The 24,043-nt window shown below is 41.9% G+C and overlaps 1 protein-coding gene across 3 annotated transcripts in view; it reads right to left on the bottom strand.

Annotated features, from left to right (window-relative positions):
- The window catches only part of hdac4 (histone deacetylase 4), a 212,245-nt gene that overhangs the window by 52,292 nt on the left and 135,910 nt on the right, over window positions 1-24,043 (bottom strand). For all 3 annotated transcript variants that reach the window (XM_061918453.1, XM_061918452.1, XM_061918451.1), the window contains 5 exons: window positions 18,787-18,894; window positions 12,323-12,378; window positions 10,357-10,444; window positions 516-635; window positions 349-446 (listed from right to left, as the gene is read on the bottom strand). In XM_061918453.1, the coding sequence (XP_061774437.1) occupies window positions 349-446; window positions 516-635; window positions 10,357-10,444; window positions 12,323-12,378; window positions 18,787-18,894 (470 nt within the window). The remainder of the gene's footprint in view (window positions 1-348; window positions 447-515; window positions 636-10,356; window positions 10,445-12,322; window positions 12,379-18,786; window positions 18,895-24,043) is intronic.

The raw sequence follows: 24,043 nt of genomic DNA, 5'->3' as shown, positions 1-24,043 counted from the left end.
AAGATGAATGGATTATTGGGTCCAGATTTATAGACTTAACTGCGAGGGAGAGCCCAAAGGGGTCTGGGGTGTATTAAGAAGATATGCCGTGCTTCCGGTAGCTGGCGTGCCTGAACGCTGACTGGGGGTTTGATGTCTTTGGTTCGGGATAGATGGACAGGCGTTCGCAGACCTTAGGCTCACTTTCAAAGAGCACGTGTGTGTGTGAGGATATAAATAGACTACAATATAAGGTCAAGCATGAGGAGGAGAGTACTTTGTTCTAACATGTGTGTCGTAGGGAGACCTCAACTCGTTCCCAAAAGCTTTTTATGACAAAGGATTCAACATTATGAAACAGATGCTTACCTGAACGCTGCAAGGTACTCCGCATCGCCCATGGGAGGTTCAAGTCCTCCGGTAAACGCCACGTTCACGTTGAAGCCCGCGCCAGGCCCGCTGCCAACCTGCAGGGGGGCCAACATAAACCTCGGTCAGCGAATTAATCACCATAAAGAGCGATGGGAGACTCGTACCTCTTCAGGGGCTCCGCTTCCAGGAAAGAAGTTACCGTCGTCGTAGCGATGCAGCGACAGATATAGAACACTGGGGTCAGCGTAGAAGGCCTGCTGGGTGCCGTTGCCGTGGTGAACATCCTATTGTATCAAGAAACATACGTCATGTTAAGGCTGAACTAAGTATGGTCATTTACATTTATCTAAATTATTTCCTATTGGCACTGATTTAAATTAAAGTTAAAGTTAAAATTAAAGTACCAATGATTGTCACACACAAGGTGTGGTGAAATTTGTTCTCTGCATTTGATCCATCCCCTTTGTTCACCCCCTGGGAGGTGAGGGGAGCAGTGGGCAGCAGCAGGGCAGCGCCCGGGAATAATTTTTTGGGTGATTTAACCCCCAATTCCAACCCTTGATGCTGATTGCCAAGCAGGGAGGTAATGGGTCCCATTTTTATAGTCTTTGGTATGACTCGGCCAGGGTTTGAACTCACAACCTACCGATCTCAGGGCGGACACTCTAACCCAGGGGTAGGGAACCTATGGCTCTAGAGCCAGATGTGGCTCTTTTGATGACTGCATCTGGGTCTCAGATAAATCTTAGCTGACATTGCTTAACACGATAAGTTAACAAATAATTCCACTGGTAATCACAGTGTTAAAATTAACGTTCAAATTATAAAGCATTTTCATGCATTTTAATCCAACCACCCGTTTTCTATCGCACCTGTTCACGATGTCGCATTAATGGTCAAAAGTATTATATTTATTATTGGTTAACATTAGAATAACAATGTTATTAAAAAGAACAAGAGACCTATTATACTCTAAAAATGTTGGTCTGACTTAAAAATGCACTCATTTAGTTGCATTCAGTGTTAAAAATTTTTATATGGCTCTCACGGAAATACATTTTGAAATATTCGGCTTTCATGGCTCTCTCAGCCAAAAAGGTTCCCGACCCCAGCTCTAACCACTAGGCCACTAGTTTGGTTTTTTCCCTTTAGGGGGACCTAATATACAAAACCGACTCATCTTACCTATTGGTCCGTGGTTTTGGGTATTTGCATAAGTCCTGAAAATTTGAAATCAAACCATGAAGGCATTGCGGAGATATTTATCTTGCCTTCCTCCAAATGAGCCGTTTTGAATTTTCATAATTTGGGAATTGTTATCCCTTGAGCGAATATCTCCATATATGGAAAAGTTATACTTGAAGAGCTTTGCGCGAGTCCGCCGTTGTAGTCCGACGCTGTAGTCCAGGGGTCGGCAACCTTTACCACTCAAAGAGCCATTTTGACCCGTTCCACAAAATAAAGAAAACAATGGGAGCCACAAAACTCTTTTGAAATTAAAAATGAAATAACACAGCGTACAAAGTTTATTTTTTTGTTTTGTGCTATGTATAAACCAGGGGTCTCAGAAACGCGGCCCGCACCTTTATATGAAAATTCAATATTAGTGCGGCCCGCGAGTTTTATTTAAATGCCGCTTGACAAAATCACAATTACCAACCATCCCAATTTATCCTGGAGGCTCCCAAATTTCAGGGCAATTGTTCTCTCGAATGTCTGCTGATTTTCACCCAAACGACAATATTAAGGGTGTTCTGTGATGACATTGCACTTAACACCTTTTACAACCGTGACAAACAGCTTGTCAGTCCATTTACATATTGTATGTGGCTTCTGCAGACACATGTAAGTGACTGCAAGGCATACTTGTTCAACAGCCATACAGGACACACTGAGGGTGGCCGAATAAACAACTTTAACACTCTTACTAACATGCGCCACACTGTGAACCCACACCAAACAAGAATGACAAACACATTTCGGGATAACATCCGCACCGTAACACAACAGAACAAATACCCAGAATCCCATGCATCCCTCACTATTCCGGGCTACATTATACACCCCCGCACGCCCAACCCCGCCCACCTCAACCGACGGGTTGGTGGTGGGGGGCGGCGTATAACGTAGCCTGGAAGAGTTAGGGATGCATGGGATTCTGGGTATTTTTTCTGTTGTGTTTATGTTGTGTTACAGTACGGATGTTCTCCCGAAATGTGTTTGTCCTTCTTGTTTGGTGTGGGTTCATAGTGTGGCGCATATTAGTAAGAGTGTTAAAGTTGTTTATATCACAACCCTCAGTGTAACCTGTATGGCTGTTGAGTAAGTATGCCTTGCAGTCACTTGTGCGTGGTAACGGCAGCCGTACACTACATGTGACCAGCCCGCTCTCAGTTAACATGGTATGACGGCATGTTGTAGAGAACGTTAATGTTGTCATCATTGAGGACATGCCATCACGGGACGCCCTCAACATTGTTGTCCGGATCGAAATCTGAGAGTATTATCCTCGGGAGATTTCAAGGAGAGGCATTGAAAACCTCCCGGAAAAATGGGGGGGGTCGGCAAGTATGCAGCTGAGCAACTTCAGAGTGATCAAAGAGCTGCGGTTTGCTGACCCCTGCTGTAGTCAATAAGTCCCTTTCTTTTCCCTCTATGCTCTTGTTGTGGGGCAGACTGGCTTGTACATGTACATGCATCCTCCGCTGTTGCCATTTCTAATTCAAAGTGGTGTATAGTTCGAACTTATATCTGTCAGTAGACTCCACATGGAAGCGCTAAAAACTACAACGTGGCTGACGAGCAGGAGACACAGTCAAAGTAGATTATCAATTTAGAATGGAAAAAGAAACACCTGCTAAAGAATTTCACAAAGACAACCCCGGTGCCACAAATTATGCAATGTGGAAATTAAATTCGACGTGAGTTTCCAAGGCTAGTCTCATTTTGTCATGAGTTCCAAAATGGGATTGCCATCAATATGGAGCCTATTAGGAATTTTTGTCTATTTCTCAAGATATTTTTTTAATACACTTGAACTAAAATGTCCCCTTTGTCTGGTAGCGGAGTGGCATGACAATGAGTTGGCGTCCAACACTCCACAGACACACAGAGAGACGAAAAGGAAATGAAAAGTCCCTTCAAAGGCCTCTGAGAATAACCATAGACAAAACCTAGACACAACCACGTCTTTGTCATCCGCTCTTTCTGCACGACATGTCTTTCAGCTACGTTGTGAGTCATCTATGTATTATTGTTTCCAATGGCGACACGCTAAACAACAAGTAAGAATGTTAAAGGGGACTTATGGTGATTTTAATTTTAATTCAAAACACTTCTCGGTGGATTACATCAGTGGTCCCCAAGAATTTGTTATAATTTTTTTTTTTTTTATTAAATAAACATAAAAAAACACAATATGCACTTACAATTAGTGCACCAACCCAAAAACCTCCCTTTTTCATGACAATTTTTTTTTTTTTTTAAATCAAGCGTTGACAGGTCCACAGCTAAAAACAGGTTGGGGACCACTGGTCTAGATAATATGTATTAGATATGTTTGCAAGATGCTTCTGGAGGCGTTCCCAGCATGCAAATGACACCACACTCCACCCTCTCCAAAAGTATCATATTGAATCTTTCAAAGATGTACACTGTTTAAATATAAATCCTAAAATTATCACCGATGTTATTTTCCAGACACAGTCGAAAATAGACTTCATAAAGATAATATGTATTCACCCGGTCACAACATTAGGCACACCTGCAGACTCGCCGATCGATTCCAAGTGCACAAAAAAGCTGCTTTTAGCAGCATTTGCGGGAACATTTTCGCAGCGCTTAAGTTTTTTCACATTTTAATATGTTATAGCTTTATTCCAAAATGGAATACATTATTTTTGTCTTCAAAATATAAAAAAAAAAACTTTGGCTGTAATTGCTGCCAAAGGTGCATGTGATTTTTGTATTTATTTATAGATTTTTTTCTTTATAATCAGTTAGGGAACATTAAAAATAAAACTTTTCACATTATCATAATGGGGTATTATGTGTAGAATTTTCAGCACGAAAATTTTTCGGAGTATAAGTCTCTCCGGAGTATAAGTCGCACCTGCCGAAATTGCATAATAAAGAAGGAAACAAACATATATAAGTCTCAATGGAGTATAAGTTGCATTTTCTGGGTAAATTTCTTTGATAAAACCCATCACTAAGAATAGACATATGAAAGGTAATTTAAAATAAATAAAGAAAAGTGAACGACAGGCTGAATAAGTTACATGACGCATAAATAACCAACTGAGAAGGTGCCTGGTATGTTAACGTAAAATATTATGGTAAGAGTCATTCAAATAACTATAACATATAGAACATGCTATACGTTTACCAAACAATCTGTCACTCCTAATTGCTAAATCCGATGAAATCTTATACGTCTAGTCTCCTACGTGAATGAGTTAAATAATATTATTTGATATTTTACGGTAATGTGTTAATAATTTCACACATAAGTCGCACCCCCGGCCAAACTATTAAAAAAAACTGCGACTTATAGTCCGAAAAATACGGTATATTCCATTTTGGAATGACGCTGTTTCATAACAAAATTTGGAAACAGTGAAGCACTGTGAATACTTTGTGGATGCATGTTGCACGTTGGTGTTATTATGTGCATGCATAATAAAAACAATACAATACCATGCCTGTTTTTGTGTTTTCTTATAGCCTCGCTGTGAGGTACCCAAAAGCCCGCGAACAGAGACATCCAAAATTGCGTGCAAGTAGGGCTGGGCGATATATCCATATACTGTCACGCCTGTAAGTTTATGTTTTGGTTTTGGTCAGGTTATGTTTAGTTTTTTGGACATTTAAGTTCTGTCTAGGCACTTTTTTTCCAAGATGGCGCTGCTGTAGTGGCTGCTGTAGGCAGGAGCTCTGTGCTCTTGTATCATCCTTTTGTGTTTCCCTCTTGTGTTCATGTGGTATTATATTTTTTTGCATTTTGGTCCGGGACCCTTTGGGACTGTGTGACAAGGGGTGGCACTTTCGTGACCTCTGTGGTGCTTTTTTTGTGGACTTCTGGATCTGCCTCCCAGGAGCCTTTTGGCCATGGAGACCAGCTGCTGGGTGTCTGCCACACCGGAGTCTGTTTGGATGGACTGGAGGAGATGTGGATGAGGGGACAGGACTGTGGAGCTAGCACTGAGCTACTGGGACGGAGAGGCTTCGCGGTGTCTTGACTGGGTGAGCAGGTGTCGGACACTTCAGTCACCTTGGACGTATCCTCGCTCATCCATGCGGACTGGACACTGGCCGAGAGTGGAGTCGGCTGTCTTGGTTGCCTTGTTGGGTCTGCTTCTGTCTTTGGCCATGCTCCCTCCACCCCAGCGGACAATGGCGTGGAACACCGCAGAGGCCACCACAGTGGATATGTTTATTTTACTTTTTATTCATAGCTGTATGTAGAAGTGTCTGGTTGTATCTGCTGCTTTAATGTCTTTAATGTCCTCTGTGTTCTTTGATGTCTGATGTTTCCCTCTTACACACATGGAAGAGGGATGTGTGCTATGGCTATGAGTTGTTGTTGTTTTTTTTTGTTTTTTTGTTGTTTTTTTTTCCCTTGGCCTCAGTCTGCACCCCCACTCCAGGGCCTAGGCTAAGACCGATTTTTTAATTTTATTTTAATCTTCTTCTCCACCCCCCACCCCCCCTTGTTTACCTGTATGTCATCTTTTTTGTAAGGGGCGCTGGAAGCCGGCAGACCCGTCAGCGATCCTGTTCTGTCTCCCTGTAATGTTTGTCTGATCTTGAATGGGATTGTGCTGAAAATTGTAATTTTCCTGAAGGAACTCTCCTGACGGAATAAATAAAGTACTATCTATCTATTCCTGGTTTGTTTTCGTCTCCATGCCGACTCATTACTTTTCACCTTTCATGTCACGTCCCTGTCCTCAGCCTCACACCTGTTTTCACCAATTATCATAGCTACTTAAGTCACTCTTTTTCTTGTCTTCATTCTTGGATCTTCACACACGCTTTCCAAGCTGCACCTCCTTCATGCCCTCGTCCATAGTTCCATGCCGTGTAAGTTTTTGTATTTATGCCATTGTGCTACTTTGGGGCGGTTTAGCTCGGTTGGTAGCGTGGCCGTGCCAGCAACTTGAGGGTTGCAGGTTCAATTCCCGCTTCTGCCAACCTAGTCACTGCCGTTGTGTCCTTGGGCAAGACACTTTACCTACCTGCTCCCAGTGCCACCCACACTGGTTTAAATGTAACTTAGATATTGGGTTTCACTGTGTAAAGCGCTTTGAGTCACTAGAGAAAAAGCGCTATATAAATATAATTCACTTCACTTGTTTATAGTTCATTATTATTCATGCCAATCGAGCAAGTGTTTTTGTTTCAAGTTTGTAGTTTGCAGCATTTATGCTAGTCTTTTGTTTGTTCATAGCCAAGTGTCTGTACCTCCTTCTGAGCGCCCTTAGTTTGTTTATTTTTTATTATAGTGTTTAAATAAACAACGATGTACTCACAGTCAATTCTCGCCCGTGCAAATCATTCTCTGCATCGAAGAAACAACTTTAATCCAAGCCAAGTTGTGACATATACTCGATATATCGCGGGTTTGTCTCTGTGCGATATAGAAAATGACTATATTGTGATATTCGAGTATACGTTCTCACGCAGTTGCTTTTAGCTGCAAGCATTACACTACATGCGTTTCCCACTCGTTCTTGTCTCTCCTTCTCACAGAGACGTAAAACAAGCGCACCTTCTTACATACGTCACGTGTGCAACGTCACACGGTCCCGCGGAGCAAACAAGCAGCGACATGATAACGTTAGCTCTGATGCTAACGGTGCAGTGTGGGTGGTAATACAAGAGAGAGAAGGTGCAAATCTGGTAACAAATGGAGGAAGAATTAATTCCCGAGAAAAACTGCAAGGGTTCGATCGTCTGGCGGTGGTTTGGTTTCAAGTTGGAATATGTTGAAAACCCATGCGGCAAAAGCGTTGCTGCAAAAAGTAACACCACTGCTAATGGAGCATAATTTGAAAAATCACCCGCTAGAGAATGAGGAGCGCTTGAAACTCTGCATGTCAACATCTCACCAACAAAATGCTGAAGCAACAATTTCCCGATCAACACCGTATGAAAAAAATAGTCAACAACAGAAGGAGATAACGTCTGCAGTAACCTACCACATAACGAAGGACATACACTATTTGATTTTCTATTATGCAACTAATTTTTTATTTGACACTTATTGAAATAGGCCCTGCGATGAGGTGGCGACTTGTCCAGGGTGTACCCCGCCTTCCGCCCGATTGTAGCTGAGATAGGCGCCAGCGCCCCCCGCGACCGCAAAAGGGAATAAGCGGTACAAAATGGATGGATGGATGGATGGACTTATTGAAATATATATTGTGTGACATCATGCACAAAAGTGCACTTTATTTGTTTTTAACTATTGTAATGGCATCCTGTACAAAAAGTACACTTTAATTCAGTGTTGTTTTGATAAGTCATTTTGGTGACATCATGCACAAAAGTGCACTAATTGCTGGTTTTAAAAATGTCTCTGACAATCTTGCACTTTCTGTTCTGGAAATGACATGAACGTTAGTGCCACTGCTTAATAACTGTTTAATAAATACAGTTTTGGTAAATTGACTTAGTTGTGATTTCCCTCTCGACAGGAAAGTTTAAAAAGAGCATATATTAATGCAGTATGAAGAAGAATGTTTAAATGTAGACACATAGAATCATCATACTGCTGTGATTATATGCATCAAGTGTTCATTCAAGGCTAAGGGAAAATATCAAGATATATATTGTGTATCGTTACATGGCCTAAAAATATAGAGATATTAATAAAAGGCCATATCGCCTTGCAAGCTCATGCCAAATGCATGAACCTTATGTTTTGATACTTTTGCATCGTTTAACACCAGTATCCAACATTGTAACAACATTTATGTGCCAGAAAAGACCATATTTATCATTGGTCCCATTCAAAGTAGCTCCAGCAGATTCTCAGCTAGATACATATTGTACACATGTTTTATGTTGTACAAACCCCGTTTCCATATGAGTTGGGAAATTGTGTTAGATGTAAATATAAACGGAATACAATGATTTGCAAAGCCTTTTCAACCCATATTCAGTTGAATGCACTACAAAGACAAGATATTTGATGTTCAAACTCATAAACTTTATTTATTTTTTGCAAATAATAATTACCTTAGAATTTCATGGCTGAAACTCGTGCCAAAGTAGTTGGGAAAGGGCATGTTCACCACTGTGTTACATCACATTTTCTTTTAACAACACTCAATAAATGTTTGGGAACTGAGGAAACTAATTGTTGAATCTTTGAAAGTGGAATTCTTTACCATTCTTGTTTGATGTACAGCTTAAGTTGTTCAACAGTCCAGGGTCTTGTTGTCGTATTTCACGCTTCATAATGCGCCACGCATTTTCGATGGGAGACATGTCTGGACTGCAGGCGGGCCAGGAAAGTATCCGCACTCTTACTACGAAGCTATGCTGATGTAACACGTGGCTTGGCATTGTTTTGCTGAAATAAACAGGGGCGTCAATGATAACGTTGCATGGATGACAACATAGGTTGCTCCAAAACCTGTATGGACCTTTCAGCATTAATGGTGCCTTCACAGATGTGTAAGTTACCCATGCTTTGGGTACTAATGCACCCCCACACCATCACAGATGCTGGATTTTTAACTTTGCGCCTATAACAATCCGGATGGTTATTTTCTTCTTTGTTCCGTAGGACACCACGTCCACAGTTTCCAAATTAAATTTGAAATGTGGACTCGTCAGACCACAGAACACTTTTCCACTTTGCATCAGTCCATCTTTGATGGGCTCGGGCCCAGCGAAGCCGGTGGCGTTCCTGGGTGTTGTTGATGAATGACTTTCGCTTTGCATAGTGGAGTTTTAACTTGCACTTACAGATGTAGCGACCAACTGTAGTTACTGACAGTGGTTTTATGAAGTGTTCCTGAGCCCAGGTGGTGATATCCTTTACACACTGATGTCAGTTTTTTGATGTAGTACCGCCTGAGGGATAAAAGGTTTGTAATATCATCGCTTACGTGCAGGGATTTCTCCAGATTCTCTGAACTTTTTGATGATTTTACGGACCACAGATGGTAAAATCCCTAAATTCCTTACAATAGCTCGTTGAGAAATGTTGTTCTAAAACTGTTTGACAATTTGCTTAAAAAATTGGTGACCCTCGCCCCATCCTTGTTTGCACATTACTTAGCATTCCATGGAAGCTGCTTTTATACCCAATCATGGCACCCACCTGTTCCCAATGAGCCTGCACACCTGTGGGATGTTCCAAATAAGTGTTTGATGAGCATTCCTCAACTTTATCAGTATTTATTGCCACCTTTCCCAACTTCTTTGTCACGTGTTGCTGGCATCAAATTCTAAAGTTACTGATTATTTCAAAAAAAAAAAAAAAAGTTTATCAGTTTTAACATCAAATATGTTGTCTTTGTAGCATATTCAATTGAATATGGGTTGAAAAGGATTTGCAAATCTTTGTATTCTGTTTATATTTACATCCAACACACTTTCCCAACTCATATGGAAACGGGGTTTGTACTATTAATGTCAACATTGTCGAGTTACATAGATTTAAAAGACAATAACTTGCTGTTCAGTGCAAAGAAAGCATATTTTTAATTTGTATTAACCTCCAGGTTGTTACATCACAGCAACTAACAAAATGCATCTGTTTATTAATTGTATTACGTTGTGCTTGTGAACAATGTTTATTCTCATTATATGTGTCATTGTAGTAATACTGCATTTTAAAAAAGAGAAATGTGCATTTTTAATGATATTTTGATGGAAACAATTACAGTGAATGTAAAGGATGAACAAAAATAAGTAGATATTTTTGTGTTATACGTGAATCATGGCTGGTGGTTTTGTTGCGTGCAGTGTGTTTTATGTGGAACTCACCCAGTCCACAATGAGGATCTTGCTGACACTGAGCCTCTGCTGCAGGAGCCTGGCCGCTATCGCCACCGAGTTAAAGTAACAGAACCCCCTGTGGACAAAGGCAAGTGAGAGCTGTTTTAAAAAATATAAAATTCGGATAAAATCCATTTGTTGGGGCTGTCCGCACACATAATAAGCTCTTTTTACAGTTTTTTTAACAACGTTGTTTATAAAACCCACTTTGTTATACAGTATCTATATCAGATGTGTAAACCTGTTCCACAATGGCCCGCACAATAAAAAAAAGAAAAGAAAGCATGCTTGGGGGCAATTTTGGATATTTTTGATTTTCAAAAACAATACAATATTTTTTGTATCCCTTCGGGCTCCCCTCAATTTTGAGAAATGTTTAAAGTCCCAAGGATCCAAAACGTGTTGAAAACAAGTCATACAGTAGGAAGGGGATTCATATGGCCCCATTCGTCGCACTTTACCTGACACATGAAAAGTGACAAATTGCGGAGGTTGCACTATTCACTTTAGCCTCCAAATGGCAGTAGATTGTTGAATATTTCAAAATGTGTTTTGTGGCCATTCCAGCTTTGACCACAACGTCAGTAGCTTTGTAGAGTGGCGCTTTCCATCATTTTCAGCAAAAGGATGAACCCCATGAGGCCATGTAAATCCTCTTCCTACTATATAGTAATATAGTTTTGTTTTAATATTTGGGGGGGCAAGTAGGACCTTAGGATAATATTTTTTTTTGTTTGTTTTTGCTGTACTAGAATATGATGAAGCATATTGTGACTACGTCGGGAGACAAGGAAGAGCGGTGTGTTTTGTTTATAAACGTTAATAAGGATACTATGGTATGCAGAGGTGTACTTATAACAATTTAAAGGACAAATAACACTGTTTTAATGCATCGGTCTAGTCATAACAATAAAGAAATGATACTATTTATAATTATGGTATTTTCTCCCTCTTATGTGGGGCCGTAACGGAAAATATTTTCACCCGCTTGTCCCTCTCCGGGTCGCAGGGGTGGCTGGAGCCTATCCCAGCTGCAGGAGGGCAGAAGGCTGGGTACACCCTGGGCAAGTCGCCACCTCATCACAGGGCCAACACAGATAGACAGACAAGATTCACTCTCACATTCACACACTAGGGCCAATTTAGTGTTGCCAATCAACCTATCCCCAGGTGCATGTCCTTGGAGGTGGGAAGAAGTGGAGGGAACCCACAGAGTCACTAGGAGAACATGCAAACTCCACAAAGAAAGACCACAAGCCCGGGGATGGAACCCCGGACCTTGATATTGTGAGGCACACGCACTAACCCCTGTTCCACTGTACTGCCCCCATTGCCATAGCATTTTTATTTTTTTTATATTTAAGGCCTTATGTGATTTCAGATCATTTGTGAGGGCACCAATGGGATTTATGCGTGTTAATTTAATGTTAAAGTTAAAGTACCAATGATTGTCACACACATACTAGGACGGGGTGAAATGTGTCCTCTGCATTTGACCCATCCCCTTGTTCACCCCTTGGGAGGTGAGGGGAGCAGTGAGCAGCAGCGGTGGCCACGCTCGGGAATCATTTTGGTGATTTAACCCCCAATTCCAACCCTTGATGCTGAGTGCCACGCAGGGAGGTAACGGGTCCCATTTTTATAGTCTTTTTATGACTCGGTTTGAACTCACGACAAACCGATTTCAGGGCGGACCAAGCAGGTGTGTACGCGCCATGTTGGAGGATCAACTTGTCGTTGTTGATGTTTTGATTTCTTAATACATTTTCAAAATGTGCCAATGGCTGTAAAAATAAAAAAAAACGGTTTGCGGTGTAGACACCTCTGACCTAGATACAGTGAAACCTCGAAAATGTGATTAGTTTGCACAATTATTCCACACTTATTCATTTCAATAGACCATGTTTTGTTTTGGGGTATGGCCTTGGTTCCATACAGTATTTGATGTACTTACATCGGAGTGTTCTCCTCTGCATGGTGCCCAGGTGGTCGCACTACCGCAAAACCATTCTGTCAGAGAGAACACACCCGTTATCTACACAATTAACTGGGACTCTCACACACACATATTATGATTGCAAACACACACAATACTTTTCAAACAGGCACATTTTTTGGGGGGGGGGGTCTCCCACTGCTACATGGGGACTTTAGATAAATGTCCAGGGTGATGTTAAGCCTGGCAAGATGGACTAATGATGTTTAGGCAGCTGCTGTGGATTAGCGGTCAGTGGGGAGATGACTGTGGAGACATTGGTTGCTGTACATGTAGCGGAACAATGCCCGGACGAGAGGAAAGGCACAGCTGCAGGTGTGAGAAGACACGATTAATGTCCTCCAGTTGAGGTCCCAGTTCTTGGTGCAGGTGGAATTTGGCTATGTTAAAGTTAAGTTAAATTTAAATGATTGTCACACACACACTAGGTGTGGTGAAATTTGCCCTCTGCATTTGACCCATCCCCTCGTTCACCCACTGGGAGGTGAGAGGGAGCAGTGAGCAGCAGCGGTGGCCACACCCGGGAATAATTTTTGGTGATTTAACCCCCAATTCCAACCCTTGATGCTGAGTGCAGGGAGGTAATGGGTCCCATTGTTATAATCTTTGGTATGACTCGGCCGGGGTTTGAACTCACAACATACCGATACCAGGGCGGACACTCTAACCCATGGGTGTCAAACTCTGGCCCGCGGGCCAAATTCGGCGCGCCGTGTAATTTCATTTGGCCCTTGAGGCAATATCAAATTAACATTAGAGCTGGCCCGTCACATTCCCCGCTTATACTCTTATACTATAGGGGACGGCGTGGCGCGGTGGGAGAGTGGCCGTGCGCAACCCGAGGGTCACTGGGTCAAATCCCACCTAGAACCAACCTCGTCACGTCCGAGCTGCCAATGCCTTGCATGGCAGCTCCCTCCATCAGTGTGTGAATGGGTAAATGTGGAAGTAGTGTCAAAGCGCTTTGAGTACCTTGAAGGTAGAAAAGCGCGATACAAGTACAACCCATTTATTTATTATACTCGTACTTGCCAACCGTCGTGATTTTCACGATGTTCAGTGCTCCTCCCGAAAATCTCCGGGGCAACTATTCTCCCGAATTTATACCCGGACAACAATATTGGGGTTGTGTCTTAAAGGCACTGCCTTTAGCGTTCTCCACAACCTGTCGTCACGTCCGCTTTTCCTCTTTACATACAGCGTGCTGGCCAAGTCACATAGTATATGCGGCTTGTACACACACACACAAGAGAATGCAAGGCATACTTGGTCAACAGCCATACAGGTCACACTGAGGGTGGCTGACCTTAACACTGTTACAAATATGCGCCACACCAAACAAGAATGACAAACACATTTCGGGAGAACAACTGCACCGTAACAGAACATGAACACAACAGAACAAATACCCCAAAACCCTTGCAGCACTAACTCTTCCGGGACGCTACAATATACACCACCACTACCACCAAACCCCCGCCACCTTTCCAACCCCGAACACCTCATTGTTGTTTTATTTTCAAATTGATTAGCTTGTGAAAAAAGTTAATGCTGATATTTACCTCAGAAGGCTGCAAATAGAAAAGAGGCATTACATTTTTCCTTTAAATTTTATTTCTGTGATGTTTTTTCGTTTGTTTTTTGAAAGTTGTTTTTGCACTAATAAGTTATATAAGCTTTGCAGTGTTAAAGCAAGTCAGTGTAGCAAACTCAGCAATAATTAATGTTTTATTCATGCACTTTCTCTTGCTACAATGTTTGATTCATTCAGTATTGTTGTTTTATTTTCAAATATGTTATTAGCCTGTGGAAAAAGTTTATTTTGATATTTACCTCAGAAGGCTGCAAATAGAAAAGAGGCCTTACATTTTTATTTAAATTTTATTTGATATGCCATTGATATTTTTTAATTATTATTATTATTATTTGAAATTCGATTTTGCATGTCACCATAAAGTTATATAGGTCTTGCTTGTTCAATATTCAATGAAAAAATAGTTTGGGTCCCTATTAAAAGGTTCATTTGTTCAACCTTGGCCCGCAGCTTTGTTCAGTTTTAAATTTTGGCCCACTTTATATTTGAGTTTGACACTCCTGGTCTAACCACTAGGCCACTGAGTATGGAGGATCTCCGATGAGCGTTTGTGGAAGGGTGTTCAAGGCAGTCCCTCAGGTTTTTGCAAAGTTGCCATCACATCAATTTAAGCAAATTCAACCAATACCTTCGCGCAATTTTGCTAATTATTACCCTTTTCAACAATCAAATTAGTTCTGGCAATACCCAAACACAACTGTCTAATTAATCAATTGTCTCCCAGCATCGTCCCATGTCTTCACTTCCTTGTTTACATTTTTAAAATTTTTCCCAAGATGGCATTGATATAGTGGCTGCTGGTTGCAGGAGCTCTGTGCTCTTGTATCATCATTTTGTGTTCCTTATGTTTACCTCTCGTTCAGGGTGTACCCCGCCTTTTGCCCGAATGAAACTGAGATAGGCCCCAGCACCTGGGTGGAGGGGCTCTCCCTTAGAGATAGGGTGAGAAGCTCTGTCATCCGGGAGGGACTCAAAGTAAAGCCGCTGCTCCTTCACATCGAGAGGAGCCAGATGAGGTGGTTCGGGCATCTGGTCAGGATGCCATCCGAACGCCTCCCGAGGGAGGTGTTTAGGGCACGTCCAACCGGCAGGAGGCCACGGGGAAGACCCAGGACACGTTGGGAAGACTATGTCTCCCGGCTGGCCTGGGAACGCCTCGGGATCTCCCGGGAAGAGCTAGACGAAGTGGCTGGGGAGAGGGAAGTCTGGGCTTCCCTGCTTAGGCTGCTGCCCCCGCGACCCGACCTCGGATAAGCGGAAGAAGATGGATGAATGGATGGATTTATATGATATTTACATATTTATATAATATGTAACTACAAGCTCCATTCACAGACAGAGTCCCATTGCTTTTATGAGCGGTCGAGCGAGTTAAAAGCCGGGAAAAAAAATATATATACATTTATTTTTTTTATTTTTTTATTTTTTTTCATTTGTGGCGGCCGTAATTCTTTCCCACACAAATAAATGAATGTGTGGGAAACCCTGCACACGGGAAGCCAAGGCAAACACTTTAACACTGAGTCGAGAACAAGAACAAAGATGGGACTGTTGCTTACCACAAACAATGGACCCAGGACGAGTGACAAAAAAAGGCAGGCTTAAATAGTGTCTCATGATTAGATACAGGTAAGTCCCAAACAGAGGCAGGTGCAAATCATGTAACCATGGTGACAAAACAAACAGGAACTAAAGAAGTCCAGAACTAACTAAACATAAATAAACTGAACACGGATCATGACAGTGTCATTTAAGTTGACTATTTTTGCTTGCATGATGGCTTGTACTGGTATAGTGGATTTCTACCTTCAAGGTACTCAACTCCACATTTGCCCATTCACACACACATTCACACACTGATGGCGGGAGCTACCGTGCAAGGCCTCGACAATCATACAAAAAAGCAAAATCTTGTGTTAAAATCAGATTAAGCCAAGTCAAAAATAGTAAATTTTAACACTTGTGCAGATCTATAAATCATGAGGGATGTTTCCTCCTTTTCTCAGATGCTGTTTTTCTTTTTTAAGCCAAAATACTATTTTAACAATTCAGTGTGGATGACCGGACTATTATTATTTTACACTAATTATGGACATGTGTGGAAGTAACAGGGTATTAGGCGATCTAGCACGGTGCACTACTAAGGAGAATCATTATTCTGCGGCATGTGGGTGCTAAGCTAATGCAAAGTGCCAAGTCTGCTGTGCAGGTGGTTGCCGTGTCGGGCCAATAAAACAGGCCTGTTAGTCTGGACCGTAAGCGTCTGCAAGGGCCCTCGCTGCATGGCCCCCTGCTGGGTTCAAACAGTGCAGCTACTGGCACAGACAAAGGAAGGCTGGCTTGTGGGCACCGTTTTTGGAGTTTATACTTACAGTAAAAGAGGTACAACGTGCTTCAAAGTTACCTGCATTGTTACTATATGATCAAGAAAAAATCTATAAATGCATGGTCAAAGATCCTACCAGGCATCCTCAAACAGTATTACAAAGCAATATGAATTTGCTTTCATCTTACATATGCAGAACACTAACATGTTTATGATCATGGCTGCATATCGTGGTGTAAATAGTACTGTGTAGATAATTGAGGTTACCAAAATATTATCAATATTATTAGGTGTACTCTGAGATGAGGTGGCGACTTGTCCAGGGTGTACACCGCCTTCGGCCCAATTGTAGCTGAGATAGGCACCAGCGCCCCCCGCGACCCCAAAGGGAACAAGCGGTATAAAATGGATGTGATGGATGGATTAGGTGTACTTTACTTCAAATACTTTAAAGCCACCGTCAATTACTTGTCAGGCTTGTCCCTGACAGTTTGGTTTTGTTTTAGTTTTTCCTCTGTGTATGTCTTTGTTTCCTGTCAGCGCTTTTATTTTGGTCATTTCCTGCTTTTCTCCTTTAGCACTGTCTCACCTCACCTGGCCACACCTGGTGTCAATCAGCCCACTCTTATTTAAACCTGCTTTGTCCTCAAGTCAGTGCTGGATTATTGTCATGTCGATGTCACCACTACCTGTCAATTCCATTATTACTTATTGTTGTAGCTGTGTCTACTTCTGTTCACTCTGCTTTCCTTCGTGTCACAGTAAGTGTTTTTGTTCATAGCCAAGTTTGTTCTCCGCCTTGTGCGCGCCTTTTATTTGCACCCTTTTGTTTGGTTTTGTTCTAGTGTTAAATTAAATCATGTTTTCTTACTCAATGCCTGCCTCCTTCTCTGCATCTTGGGGTTCGTCACATCGTCAATCTGTCATAACTACAAATCAACCGTAAAGATAAGCAAACTGTTTGGTACTAATGTAAAATAAATGACAAATTAGCATAATATTATATTCTGGAACAGTGGTTCTCAAACTTTTTTCATCAATAATACATAAATAATACATATTTGCACATGCTATCCTAATGTAATTATACTAGCGTCTGAAAACCACCTCAGAAAACACTTAGCTCTGGAGCATACTAGGCCCAAGTACTCATTAAAAACAAGGCAAAAGTTTTTTTTAGCAAGTATATTGATTATGTTGGGCCATTGCAACATTACACAGTTTGAACAGTTACACTTTATTTAAGAAAATAAAAAACGACTCAATTACGTGATTATGTGGTGTACCACTCGATAGTGTGCTATAGTTTAAGAATAACTACCGTGATACACGGGCTCTTTTTAGGGCAGGGGTGTCAAACTCATTTTATATCGGGGGGCCACGCGGAGGGAAATCTACTCCCAAATGGGCCGGATGGGTAAAATTACGGCACGATAAATTAGAAATAAAGACAACTTCAGATTGTTTTCTTTGTTTAAAAATAGAACAAGCACATTCTGAAAATGTACAAATCATAATGTGGTTGTTTTGTTTTTTACACTTATATGTTGTGGTTAATAGTATTCTACCATTATTTGTCGTTATTTATACTTTCTTAATAAATTAAGTGATAATGTTCATCAGTCAACTCGTTGGTGTTAACTTTCAATCTATCAAGATAAAAAAAAATATATCAAAATCAAATTACACAAAGTTATTAATGTATTTTGCTCATTTTCCTCGACTGGTCCACATCATCTCATGCGGGTATTTTTTTTTTTACATATGTAGCATCATCTGTAAATGTACAATCTGTAAAAACTTTATTTATTTTTTTTTTTAGCATAATTTTTATTGAACTTTTATGTGCAAATAATTGTACTTGGGTAATTAGATGGACAAACAGACAGACAATTAGATAGATAGATGGATAGATAGATAGATAGATAGATAGATAGATAGATAGATAGATAGATAGATAGATAGATAGATAGATAGATAGATAGATAGATAGATAGATAGATAGATAGATAGATAGATAGATAGATAGATAGATAGATAGATAGATAGATAGATAGATAGATAGTACTTTACTGATTCCTTCAGGAGAGTTCCTTCAGGAAAATTAAAATTCCAGCAGCAGTATACAGAGGTGAGATCAATTTAAAAAAAGTAAAAAGTAAATAATGGGGGTTTAAATGGAAACAAAATAGAGATTTATTTTAGTTAATTATTTTAGTACAGTGTTTTGTTTTCCTATATTCAATAACAGTGTTACTTTTAAGTGGCCAAAAATATTTTGGTGGCCAAAAATATTAAATATACTTAAAACCTGTGCCCTGTTTTTAATTAATACTTGGGCCTACTATGCTACTGTATTTTAATGTTGCTCATTAAGATGGTACATGGAAAGCCAAGTGTTTTTCAAGGTGGTACTTGGAAAAAACCATTAACACCCTTGAGCAACTTCAAGGTCTAAGAACAAGTCACGTGAAGTTAGTGTCTCATATGTAAAGAACGAACCTTCAGTTCTCCCGACGCTACTTTGAAGACCAGCTCCACCACGGAACCAACCGCCAGTCGAGCTGCGCTGGATGAATGGACCTCATTCCAGATGGTGTCACTGTCCACCTGCAAACAAAAACGCATGCGTCAACGAGAAGAGATTTTTGTCATTAATTAATGGTTACTTTTCAATGTTAGGCAGGAAATATTTACATCGGAAACCCGATTATTTTTGCAAAGATTTATATTTACGAACCATTGCATAGAGTTAGAGATACCTTCGTGTACGAACCGTGTCTGCTTGTACGAATGCTTTATTCTTTCATTTTGGATCCCGCCGTCATTTTCTGCACAATACAGTACATTCCTCGTCACTTCTCAGCAATTCGGCATGTGTGCCCCTTCTGTCTTTATTGACAATTTTTGTCCATTTGCCTAACTCGATATGACGACTATTTGCGAGGAGTACATTGTCGGTACACTTTCAAGTTTGAAAGAAACCACGAACCAGGCTTTGTACCGCAGAATGTGTTTAATTGTGATGAGACCGGACTTTTTTGGAATAAGATGCCAAAGTGGACTCATATCACAGAGGAGGGGAAGGCACTAGTGGGATACAAGTCAATAAAGGATCAGCACACACACACACCATCATGATCGGCGGTCACTCGAACGAGTAGGACGATCCTCCTGGTTGGGGTGTATCCCTTTATGAGGGATACCCGTGCGTGACTTAGTTTAACGTGGGGAGACTGGTTCACAGACACATTCCCCACACGAACATTGGCAGAATCGGGTCAGGGTCCAGTGGCATGAAATCCAAGACGACTGGGGACCCTTTTCTGCTGCAGCCTTCTTCTGCCATCGCAGCCGATGTGGTAGTTCTTAAAATCTACCGTCTTCCGACTGGGTTTGGAGGTCTTGCTCCTCTGGGTCCCTTGGACCATCAATGACGAACATGACATGTGCTTTTCAGCAAATCTCTGTCAATCTCAGTGAGCACACGAATAGTGTTTCTTCCTTCTCTGCTCTCACTCTTGCTGCCGTCAAAAACTCCCCCTCTCCTTCCAGACTGCTGTCTTTAACAGAGCGACAGGTTGATTAGACAAACACTATCAGCAGTGTCATCTACTTACCTGTCGCTAATCTCGAAGCCGTTTCTGCAACACCCCGCTTTGCTGCAGGTCCGCAGGCCACGCCCACCACACTGGAGTAACAGTAGTCAAGGGGTTAACCTCCTAGTGCCCCAAGACCCCATAGAGGAGCCTCCACTTATGGATGCACTTAGACGTCGTTCCCAGGACGTAACACACACACACACACACACACACACACACACACACACACACACACACACGCACACACACACACACACACACACACACACACAGGGCTCTTGTCAGCCACCTCATCGCAGAGTCAACACAGATAGACAGACAACATTCACACTCACACACACGGCTCTTGTCTGCCTCCTCCTTGTTTCAGTCATTTATAGATGGTAAGGGACAAGCGGTAGAAAATGGATGGATGGATGGAAGGTTAAAGGCATACTGAAATGAGATTTTCTTTTTCAAACGGGGATAGCAGGTCCATTCTATGTGTCATACTTGATCATTTAGCGATATTGCCATATTTTTGCTGAAAGGATTTAGTATCAATCAATCAATCAATGTTTACTTATATAGCCCTAAATCACTAGTGTCTCAAAGGGCTGCACAAACCACAACACAAACCACTACGACATCCTCGGTAGGCCCACATAAGGGCAAGGAAAACTCACACCCAGTGGGACATCGGTGACAATAATGACCCAGTGGGACGTCGGTGACAATGATGACTATGAGAACCTTTGAGAGGAGGAAAGCAATGGATGTCGAGCGGGTCTAACATGATACTGTGAAAGTTCAATCCATAATGGATCCAACACAGTCGCAAGAGTCCAGTCCAAAGCGGATCCAACACAGCAGCGAGAGTCCCGTTCATAGCGGAGCCAGCAGGAAACCATCCCAAGCGGAGGCGGATCAGCAGCGCAGAGATGTCCCCAACCGATACACAGGCGAGCAGTACATGGCCACCGGATCGGACCGGACCCCCTCCACAAGGGAGAGTGGGACATAGGAGAAAAAGAAAAGAAACGGCAGATCAACTGGTCTAAAAAGGGAGTCTATTTAAAGGCTAGAGTAAACAAATGAGTTTTAAGGTGAGACTTAAATGCTTCTACTGAGGTGGCATCTCGAACTGTTACCGGGAGGGCATTCCAGAGTACTGGAGCCCGAAATGAAAACGCTCTATAGCCCGCAGACTTTTTTTGGGCTTTGGGAATCACTAATAAGCCGGAGTCCTTTGAACGCAGATTTCTTGCCGGGACATATGGTACAATACAATCGGCAAGATAAGATGGAGCTAGACCGTGTAGTATTTTATACGTAAGTAGTAAAACCTTAAAGTCACATCTTAAGTGCACAGGAAGCCAGTGCAGGTGAGCCAGTACAGGCGTAATATGATCAAACTTTCTTGTTCTTGTCAAAAGTCTAGCAGCCGCATTTTGTACCAACTGTAATCTTTTAATGATAGAAATGGGGAGACCCGAAAATAATACGTTCCAGTAGTCGAGGCAAGACGTAACAAACGCATGGATAATGATCTCAGCGTTTTTAGTGGACAGAATGGAGCGAATTTTAGCGATATTACGGAGATGAAAGAAGGCCGTTTTAGTAACGCTTTTAATGTGTGACTCAAAGGAGAGAGTTGGGTCGAAGGTAACACCCAGATTCTTTACCGTGTCGCCTTATTTAATTGTTTGGTTGTCAAATGTTAGAGTTGTATCATTAAATAGAGGTCGGTGTCTAGCAGGACCGATAATCAGCATTTCCGTTTTTTTGGCGTTGAGTTGCAAAAAGTTAGCGGACATCCATTGTTTAATTTCATTAAGACACGCCTCCAGCTGACTACAATCCGGCGTGTTGGTCAGCTTTAGGGGCATGTAAAGTTGGGTGTCATCAGCATAACAGTGAAAGCTAATACCGTATTTGCGTATGATGTCACCTAGCGGCAGCATGTAGATGCTGAAGAGTGCAGGGCCAAGGACTGAACATCAACGCTAAAGTTCGCAACTTTTGGTCCCTAATAAAAAAGCCTTGCCTGTACCGGAAGTAGCCGACGATATGCGCGTGACGTCACTGGTTGTAGAGTTCCTCACATCCTCACATTGTCTACAATCATGGCCACCAGCAGCGAGAGCGATTCAGACCGAGAAAGTGACGATTTCCCCATTAATTTGAGCGAGGATGAAAGATTTGTGCATGAGGATAGTAAGAGTGAAGGACTAGAAAAAAAAAATAGACAGGTCAGTGGGAGCGATTCATATGTTATTAGACACATTTACTTGGATAATTCTGGAAAATCCCTTATCTGCCTATTGTGTTACTAGTGTTGTAGCGAGATTATACTGTCGTACCTGAAAGTCGGAGGGGTGTGGCCACGGGTGTGGTGACCGCCAGTGTTTCTAAGGGAAGCCATGCAGCTGCCTCTTTGACAGCTGCAGGAAGAACGACGCAAGCTCCGCTCATGTCTACGGTAAGAGCCGACTTATTTCCACAATTTTATCACCGAAACCTGCTGGTTGACATGTGGTCGGGAACCATGTTCGCTTGACCGCTCTGTTCCATAGTAAAGCTTCACCTTCGGGAATGTAAACAAGGAAACACCTGCTGTGTTTGTGTTGCTAAAGGCAGCTGCAATACACCGCTTCCCACCTACATCGTTCTTCTTTGACGTCTCCAATATTAATTGAACAAATTGCAAAAGATTCAGCAACACAGATGTCCAGAATACTGTGTAATTATGCGATTAAAGCAGACTACTTGTAGCTGGGATCGGGCTGGAAGAAAATGCCCGCTACAATCCGTGACGTCACGCGCACGCGTCATCATACTGACGTTTTCAACAGGATACTTCGCGCAAAATTTAAAATTGCAATTTAGCAAACTAAAAGGGCCGTATTGGCATGTGTTGCAATGTTAATATTTCATCATTGATATATAAACTATCAGACTGCGTGGTCGGTAGTAGTGGGTTTCAGTAGGCCTGTAAGTGGATTTTACTTTATAAATCTTCATCATTGTAGCAATGTGGTTTTTAACATTAAGGCCTTTTTTTGATTTCAGATCGTTTGTGAGAACACCAAAGGGACTTCTGCATGTGTGTGTGTGGAGGAGCAGCGCATACAAGACCATTCAGCTTGCCGTTGTTGTTTTGGTTTCTTACTAGAGGGATAGTTGATTCGAACTATGAATCCTTCAAGATACTGGCCAGCTGTGCTACCATCTGAGCCATGCCGCCCGGCAATGTAAGCGGGCTCTATTGTACTTGTTTGACTGGTTGAGTCAATCAGAACACACGACAGATTCTATACAGGAGTGATGTACTTGATAATATACACAGCCGCCGCCGGGCATGACGGATAAACAGACGAGAAGCTGGCGGAGGAACAGAAGAACGTGGAGGTTGTTGATGCCGGAGTTCTGTTGCGGTTTCCACAAGTAAACTCGGGGGCCCGACTGCGGCATGCCCGCCTGGTTTTTCTATCAGACGGCCGACCTTTCGGCGCATATTTTCAGATAGTCGACTGGCAGAGAGTCTGATTACACTTGTCGCCTTCAATCAGTCAACTAAGCAAAGGATTCGATCGCTCTGCATTTCCACATTGCTCTTTAGTCACGGGAAGGGTCAAGGCAGGAACATCCAGAGAGAGGAAGATATTAAGCAGCACATGCATATAAGATCTGGGGTCCCCAAGTCTCTGCACCTATTGTTTACATCAAAATTTTAACCACCTGACTCTTTTTATCTACAAACCCCGTTTCCAAATGAGTTGGGAAATTGTGTTAGATGTAAATATAAATGGAATACAATGATTTCCAATTCCTTTTCAACCCATATTCAGTTGAATGCACTACAAAGACAAGATATTTGATGTTCAAACTCATAAACTTTATTTTTTTTTTGCGAATAATAATTAACTTAGAATTTCATGGCTGCAACACGTGCCAAAGTAGTTGGGGAAGGGCATGTTCACCACTGTGTTACATCACCTTTTCTTTTAACAACACTTAATAAACGTTTGGGAACTGAGGAAACTAATTGTTGAAGCTTTGAAAGTGGAATTATTTCACATTCTTGTTTTGCGTAGAGCTTCAGTCGTTCAACAGTCCGGGGTGTCTGCTGTCGTATTGTACGCTTTATAATGCGCCACGCATTTTCGATGGGAGAC

Source organism: Nerophis ophidion, linkage group LG13, assembly GCF_033978795.1.
Source record: "Nerophis ophidion isolate RoL-2023_Sa linkage group LG13, RoL_Noph_v1.0, whole genome shotgun sequence".
Lineage (NCBI taxonomy): Eukaryota > Metazoa > Chordata > Actinopteri > Syngnathiformes > Syngnathidae > Nerophis > Nerophis ophidion.
This window is presented reverse-complemented; position numbering and strand designations above follow the sequence as displayed.